General features: G+C 39.0%; 1 protein-coding gene across 2 annotated transcripts in view; it reads right to left on the minus strand.

Moving 5' to 3' along the window:
• Window positions 1–8,691, minus strand: part of TBC1D4 (TBC1 domain family member 4) — a 204,315-nt gene that overhangs the window by 16,809 nt on the left and 178,815 nt on the right. For both annotated transcript variants that reach the window (XM_021715515.1, XM_021715513.1), the window contains 2 exons: window positions 6,204–6,362; window positions 549–707 (listed from right to left, as the gene is read on the minus strand). In XM_021715515.1, the coding sequence (XP_021571190.1) occupies window positions 549–707; window positions 6,204–6,362 (318 nt within the window). The remainder of the gene's footprint in view (window positions 1–548; window positions 708–6,203; window positions 6,363–8,691) is intronic.

Genomic DNA, 8,691 nt, shown 5'->3' on the forward strand with positions numbered 1-8,691 from the left:
CACCTCAGCCTCCCAAAGGCGCGGGATTACAGGCTGAGCCACCGAGCCTGGCTAAAAGTGATATTTAAAGACTTATTTTTAGCAAAATATTCAGGAATACTTAGTGCACCTTTGTTAAATTTTTTGGTCCCTCCCCCTTTTTAACTTATGCTAACCTATTTCAAAACTAGTATTGGTCAAGATATAATTGTCTATTCCAAGTAAAAGTCAGTTGTTAAAATGCAGTAACTGAGAGCACCACATAATATAATACTTCACATATATGCTGATTCGTTTTTGGAGGGAAAGTTGTGGGGTAAAATATCAGACATTTATGAATCTTCAATATGAGCCTAACTTGTCCTCAGTAAAGGACAAAGTCAGTGTCTAAGCATATACCAACATAATCCTCTTTATCAACATCAAATAATAAACAGAAAAAAAAAACTCAATATAAGGGGCAACTGTTTACCCTTTGTCAATTCTAATCACAATGACAAACAAAAAAAACTCAATAAAAGGGGCAACTGTTTACCCTTTGTCAATTCTAATCACAATGACAAACATACCTAAGTCCACAAGAATAGCATGCTGCTGAGCAGTGAGTTGCTTCAAAAGTTCCTTATAGGATGTGTCAGGAGGCTGCTGTTTATTGGGCAATCTATGTCTGAGACGGTACTGTAAAGCTAGGAACTGCCAAATTTCTCCTCGTCGACTTTTCGGAACTCCTACAATCAAAGAGATAAATAAGTGAGGCCTTGAACTCTGGAATAAAGTTGCTAAATCCAGCTGGGCTTGGCGGCTCAGTCTGTAATTCCGCGCCTTGGGAGGTCAAGGTGAGTGAAGTGCCTGAGCCTGCGGGTTCGAGACCCATCTGGGCAACTTGGCGAGACCTCATCTCTACAATAAATTAAAAATTAGCCGGGCATGGTAGCGCACGTGTAGTTCCAGCTACCTGGAAGGCTGAGGTGGAAGGATCACCGGAGCCCAGCAGGTCGAGGCTGCGGTGGCCGGGAGCGGCCACTGCACTCCAGTCTGGGTGACAGAGTGAGACTCCAACTCAAAAAATAAAATAAAATAAAGTTGCTAAATCCCAGCTGATTAACTGTAATTCTGGAAAAAAGGCAGCTGTATGTACTGCATACCACCCTAAGACCATGTGGTACAATGAATTAACAATGAATCCAATAGCTCCTGAAGTCTTGTAAAAGCCCTCAAACAACAATAACAATATGGCAATGCTAACAATAATATCTGCCAACACTGACTGAGCACTTAATAAAACTTGTTGAGGGTGGCTAGCTACTGAGCACATGTGCTTGGAAATCAACCCCACGGTGTGGGTAATTACTATTATCCCCACTTTACAGATGAAAAGCTGAAGCAGAAGAAGATTAACTACCCAAGCTGGCATGGCTTATCAGTGGCAGTTTAGAATTAGTACTCTCAGTCTTTCAGAGGCCAAATCCTGAAAACGCAAAATGAATTGCTCCCTATTTTCACCTTTTATTTGGCTTGAAGATAGCAACAAATGCTAATCCTCATTTACAATTTCTAAATATTTGTCATCAACAAGTAACTTTGAAAAAGAGAATCAAATAGCATTCTCATATGGTCATAAAATAAAATATAGTAAAAAAATAAGAAGACATAACTGAAGTGCTCCAGAATATCATGTAGTCTTTGAGAAGGAAATACTTAGCACATATAATGGACCATTAACTCTATTAAGCTTGAAAACCAAAAGGTATCATAAGCAGCTCAAAGTATGCTATCACTGTGCTTTTTATGCCAAGGGACAGGAAGTAAGCACTGGGAGCGACAGAATTCAATTCTGCACAGTGCAGGCAACTTTATTCCACTCACAAAGTTTTCAAGTCAGATGACTAGATCTGGATAAGGTTCTTGAGCTCCAGCTGGCCAAGGAAAGCTTTAATGGCAGTAATCTCATCCCACCACAATGCCACAGTCTATATAAACTGAGAATACTACCATTCAACAGGTGAAAGTCAGGTTTGCTAGGATGCTTTATAAGGTCTCTCTAATACAGCTCCAAACCACCTATTTTAGCCGCGTCACTCCCCAGTCCTTGCCAAACACTAGAGCTTGTGGTATTTTCACTCCAGTTTCTTGCTTCCACTGTTGCCTTTGTGGAATCCCAAGTTCCCTCACATGATTGCTGAGTGTATTTCTATTCACCATTAAGGATAAACTTGAACGCCAAGCTCTCCCTAATATCCCTAGACGTCAACACTCCCTTCTCAGATACTATTTGACTCATACTGTAACATCACCATATTAGATTAGTTAGCTGTATACTGTGTGCTTATCCATTTTCCTCACTTAGATGATGAGCTCCTTGAGAGCAGTAAGCATATTTTCATCTCTCTGTGATGAAATCCAAGAATATGCCTTGCTGCTTAAAAATGTGTTGATTGAATGTATGGCAGTATGTAAAATGTCATTTTTGGAGCATAAATTTCACTGACCCATTAAATAAATCACTGATAAATTGAGCAGGCTGTTTTATTATCCATCCAATTACAAATTTACAAAAATTGACTTCATTTCAGGCAAACAAACATTTATTGAGCATGTAACAGAGTATAAAGCAAGACACACAGGATACCTCATCACTGAGCGATAAATAAATCCATTCTCAGGAAAATTTATCTCATTCATTCATCCATCCATTAATTCAGTCAAGATACTTGAACTGGAAGATACTGTTCTTGCTGCTAGGTGTGCAGTGGTGAGAAAACATTAAACACCCTAGGCACGGTGGCTCAGGCCTGTAATTCCAGCAATTTGGGAGGTCGAGGTGAGAGGATTGCCTGAGCCCACGGGTTGGAGAACAGCCTGGGCAAATTGACGAGACCTCATCTCTACAATAAATCAAAAAATTAGCTGGGTGTGGTAGTTGCACCTGTAGTTCCGGTTACTTGGAAGGCTGAGGTGGAAGGATCACTAAAGCCCAGCAGGCCGAAGCGGCGGTGGCCACGAGCGTGCCACTGCACTCCAGCCTGGGCAATGGAATGAGACTCAAACTCAAAAAAAAAAAAAATTAAACATACACATAAAATTATGAATTAAGTATAATTAATCATGAGAAAGAATGACAAAGCAAAACTAATTGACTTTGCTGGGTGGACAGGGGCGGTGCTCTGAGGAAATGATACCTGAGTTGAGACCTAAAGGATAATAGGATTCTCCGGGTTCAGGATGCTGGCAGCAATCCCTTCAGGAAAGGAACATGTGATGGCCCAAGAGGTGCAGAGGAAAGGGAGCAGCAAAGAGGAGTGAGAGGAGGATGGGGTGGGAAGAAAGGGGGCGGGGAATGAGGAAAAGCAGAGAGGTAAGGCAGGAGTGCAGGGAGGACAGAAATATTCCACACAGGAAATAGCCTGGGACCCCAGAGGACACAGTACAAGATAAAGACAGGAAGCAAATAAGACCAAAGGGATGGAAGGAGAGGTTATGGAGGGCCTGGGGCACAGTGCTAAGTTTAAACCATATTCTGTAAGAACTGGAAAGATAATCATCCCCAAATGTCTTCATTTTAATTTTTTAATTTATATTTTTCACAGAGATGGGGTCTTGCTATGTCTCTCAGGCTGGTCTTGAACCCCTGGCCTCAAGCAATCCTCCCACCTTGGCCTCCCTAAAGTGCCAGGATTACAGGTATAAGCCACCAGGCCCAGCCCCAATACATCTTTAAAAGTCATGCCAGAGAATGGTGTGATCTACATTTCACACACATTCTATTAACTACTATTTTGTCACCCAAATAATGCATTCAATGAAAATCTTTAGGATTTTTATATTTTCAAAGATAAAGAACAATATATTAGGCTTGTCAATGTAGCATTTTATAAACTAGATCTTACCTTAATTTAAACTTAACTGTGCAAGAGTTTCATTCATTAGAATAGGCTTTTTTTGTTTTTTTGAGTTGGAATCTCACTCTGTTGGCCCAGGCTGGCGTGGAGTGGCATGCTCACGGTCACCACATCCTCGACCTGCTAGGCTTAGGCGATCCTTCCGCCTCAGCCTTCCAAGTGGCTGGAACTACAGGCACACATCACCACACCCAGCTAATTATTTATTTATTTATTTTCATTGTAGAGACAAAGTCTTGCCATTTTGCCCAGGCTGGTCTCAAATCTGTGGGCTCAGGCAATCCTCTCACCTCAGCCTCCCAAACTGCTGGGATTACAGGCGTAAACCACTGCACTCAGCTTAGAATAGGTTTTTAAAACAGGACTCATTATCAGATTTCTTTTGGTATACTGGAATTTGTATTTTATACTAAGTTTATGCAGGCCATGGAGATTTTCTTTTTAATATAGTTAATCTAGCTCTCAGAAGTTAAAACTAAAATAGTCACATATTCATTTTAATTTGAAATGTAAAATGCTTAAATAGCAGGCATTTTACCTGGCATAGCAGCAATAAAACAATAAAGGCAATATAAGGCTAAATCAAAGCAATTTCTCAAAACTGGACTGGATAAAAAAATTGGTATATATACACAATGGAATATTATGCAGCCATAAAGAAGGATAAACGTATGGATTTTGCAGCAACTTGGATGGATTTAGAGTCTATCATACTCAGTGATAGATCACAAAAACAAAGAATAGAGTACCATATGTTCTCACTCATAAGCGAACCTTGAGCAATTAGAATAATACTAAAAGAAAGGGATTGGCAGTGGTGGGAAACTGCCAGGGGAGGGTGGGGCAGAGCTGGCAGTGGTGGGGGGGGACACACCTCATCAACAAGGGTAACTGCATAATGAACATTTGTATACTTAACTCTGAACTGTACCCCATATTTTTAAAGTTTAAAATTTAAAAAAAAAAAAAAAGGCTGAGCACAGTGGCTCATACCTATAATCCCAGCACTTTGGGAGGCTGAAGTAACTGGATGGCCTGAGCCCGCTAGTTCGAGACCAGTCTGGGCAACTTGGCAAGACCTCATCTCTACAATAAATAAAAAAATTAGCCAGGCACAGTGGCACGTGCCTGTGGTTCCAGTTACTTGGAAGGCTGAGGTGGAAAGATCACCTAAGCCCAGCAGGTTGAGGCTTTGGTGGCCGTGAGCATGCCACTGCATTCCAGCCTGGGTGACAGAATGAGACTCTGACTAAAAAAAAAAAAGAAATGGAGAGGTCACAACTAGACCTAGTAAAACAAAAACAAAAACAAAAACTGACGGGAGAAGGGGAACTTGCTTTGATGAACATTTCTCAGTTTTCATGTAGTGAAAAACCTCACACTGTATAAAACTGTCTGATAGCTCTAATGGAGCCAAAATGTCAATAAATGCTTTTCCCTTAGAAGATGTTCTGAGAATTACAGATTTTAAAGTTGAAAGGAAGCTTAGCAGCCCTCAGTTCCCTCACTGTTTCACAGTGAAGAAAGTGAAGTCCAAAGAGAAAGGCTGCCTTGCCTCAGTTCATGCACTGGGCATTTGTGGTAGCCCCAGAGGAACAACAAAAAAAGCAATTTCTCCAAAATGGAGAGATGAATAGATAAAAGAAAATTTGACTCATTAATTGAGTATAAACCTGTTTATATAAATACATACAACTTTAGAAACACATTTATGTAAATATACATATATATGTAAATAAATACTCTTGACCAAATAATAGAAATGAGCCAAGTTAGTATACCTGAGTTATTAGTATGGTAGAAATCTGTACCAATGAATGCACTTCTCCCTTGGTAAACAACAACACAGTTGAAAACAGCTGGGTGAGTCCAGTAGAAAAAACTGCAGAAAATGTGTGCTACCTCCTCAGGGATAGCACCCCCAGTAGCACCAGTTTCTTATCAATCAAGTCATTAAACTACAGAAAGAAACTAATTACTTTCCTTTTTTTTTTTTTTTTTGAATCGGAGTCTTACTCTGTCGCCCAGGCTAGAGTGCAGTGGATGACCATGGCTCACCACAGTCTTGGTGCACAATACCAAACCCAACTAATTTTTTGATTATGTATAGAGACTATGTTGCCTAGGTTGGACTGGAACTCCTGGGCTCAATCAATCCTCCAGTCTTGGCCTCCCAAAGTGTTGGGATTACAGGAGTGAGCCACCATGCCTGGACTACTTTCCTTTTTTAAATAAGCAAAAACAAAGATTCATGTCTGAGCACCACAAATAAAAAAAATCGCAGACTTTTCTTTAAAAAAAGATTATTGAGATTATCCCAAATACCTTCTTTAAGTGAAGTATGAATATCTTCCATATCACATCTGATTTTAGCTCTACAATTTAACAACTTCTTATCCCAGGTTATTAAGACCTCCTTCTGACATACACCAACTTCTTCGTAGTCTAATTTAACTTTTCTGGACTGGAGTTCATCTCTGCTGGCTAAGAAAAGAGAGAAAGAGATAGAAAGAAAGAGAGAGAGAGAGAGAGAATGAGAATTTGTGTAAGACCAATGTGTTTTTAAAACATAGCATTTTTAATATTTTATTGTATTTGTAAAACCACATCAAATGACTTTCAGAAATCAACCACTAACATTTTCTCAAAAAGAAAACTAAAACAAGCACACAAAAAACGAGGATACAGACCAGGCTTAGTGGTTCAACCTGTATTCCCAGCACTTTGGGAGGCCGAGGTAAGTGGATTGCCTGAGCCCACAGGTTCAAGACCAGACCAGGAAATTTGACGGGACCTTGTCTCTACAATAAATTAAAAATTAGCAGGGCATGGTAGTGCGCGCCCAGCTACTTAGAAGCCTGAGGCAGAAGGATCGCTGGAGCCCAGCAGGTTGATGCTGGGGTGGAGGTGAGCATGTCACTGCGCTCCAGCCTGGGTGACAGAGTGAGACTCAAATCAAACAAAAACAAAAACAAAAACAAAAATGAGGATACGCGAAAGGGTTGCAAGTTTTGAGGCATTTTATGTGAGGAAAAAATGAGGATAAACTTCCTGAGGAAGTTTCACCCTGTATCTTACTTATGGTAAATCTAAAAACATAAAAAATGAACCAGGCTGGCTATTTTACAAATTCAAGCTTTTGACAAATGTGATAGTCTCAGAACTGACAGTTCACGTCATCCTAAACTCCATTAGAGCATTAACATTTTATATATGCCATATGCGAAGGACAATGCCTTGTGCTAATGTTGACTTACGGAATATTTGACCATGATAGCCTGATACATTTTTATAACTATTTCCAGAGTTAGCCACACTTCCCCATCAACACTAGGTTATGTGTTCTTCTGTTTATTTTTAAACTTAAGATCCTAAAAAGGAAAATTCCTTTCACTGAAGTTAACACTAATTCCACTTTTTAACTAATATAGAACTCTCTCTCATTTAATGGTCTAAAATATAGACCCAGACCTCATTGAAAGAAATCCCTATAAAAGCAACCATTGTGGCCAGGAAGGGTTGCTCATACCTGTAATCCCAGTACTTTGAGGAGCGGAGGCAAGAGGATTGCTTAAGGCCAGGAATTTGAGACCAGCCTGGGCAACAAAGCAAGACTCTGATTCTTAAAAAAAAAAAAAAAAAAATCAACCATTATTACCTTGATTTGGTCCTTATCTTAAAAATTTGATTCGAAAAATGGAGAAGGAAATAGACAAATGAGTATAATTCTCTTTCATGAGGATCAAAATAGACAGGAATCTATCTCTCAGAGCAACCTGTATTCACTCAAGCTCACCATGTTCCCTTACCTTCTGCAATACAAATCTTTGTCATGCATCCAAAGTCCTCGACAGCACAGAAACAACAGCAGAATGAATGTTACTCTTTACTTTGTGTGTTTGAAACCATTTCGAAAGAATTAAACTATCTTACAGCAGATGGTTTTTTACTCAAGCAAGGTCATACATAATTAAAAGATAAATCTCACTGTAAAAACATTTCTCCTGGATACCACTAGATGGCTTTCTAATATAGTTTAGCTTGTTTCTTAGTATTTGCTTTGCATTTCTCTGACAACCAAATCATTTTTTTAGAGTGAGTTCATTAAAAATAATAACAAATGCAATCCTACATATAACTTTACTAATTATTTATTTTACAACAGACAAAGCATAATACTTCTTTGGATTTTTTTTTTCTCCAACCCTCTCTAGATTATTGCTCATTTTAAATAACCTAAAGCATTACTATGTGCCAGAAGCACACCCTGAGGATAAAATGGTGAATAGGAGTAGTTAATATTTGCTCCCAACTGCTTAACCAGGCAAGAGTAAATAACCATCAAGAAATGATTACCCACTGGCTAGAATTTTAATAGGTTAAATTATGTTTGTCTTTGTTACATAAGCAGAGTAATGGAATACTGATAAAGGGTTCTGAGAATATATTATAAATGCTATCTCTTTTCCTAGTCTATTACATTATATAGTATAACTGGCCTCAGAATACACATGCAATCATTTATATTACAGTATTCCACTTCCTTATACTAACAGAGAGTTGAGAAAAACTATAGGGTACTGGGAAAAGTCCAAGAACCATGATGAATAAACCATGATGAATAAACCTGAGTTTTGGTATTTTCTCTGCCAGTTTAACACTGACCTCAGGTAAATTCCCTAGCCTTCCCAAGCCAGTCATTAACTCAGTTGTGGAATGAACAATCTAGGCAAATAATCTCTAAGGCCATTTCCAGTTCACTGTCTAGGATTCTAAACTATCCTTTGATATTAATAGAAGATTTCATTTTTAC

The sequence above is a fragment of the Carlito syrichta genome, unplaced genomic scaffold (genome assembly GCF_000164805.1).
Source record: "Carlito syrichta isolate Samal-C Ts95f unplaced genomic scaffold, Tarsius_syrichta-2.0.1 Scaffold100685, whole genome shotgun sequence".
NCBI lineage: Eukaryota > Metazoa > Chordata > Mammalia > Primates > Tarsiidae > Carlito > Carlito syrichta.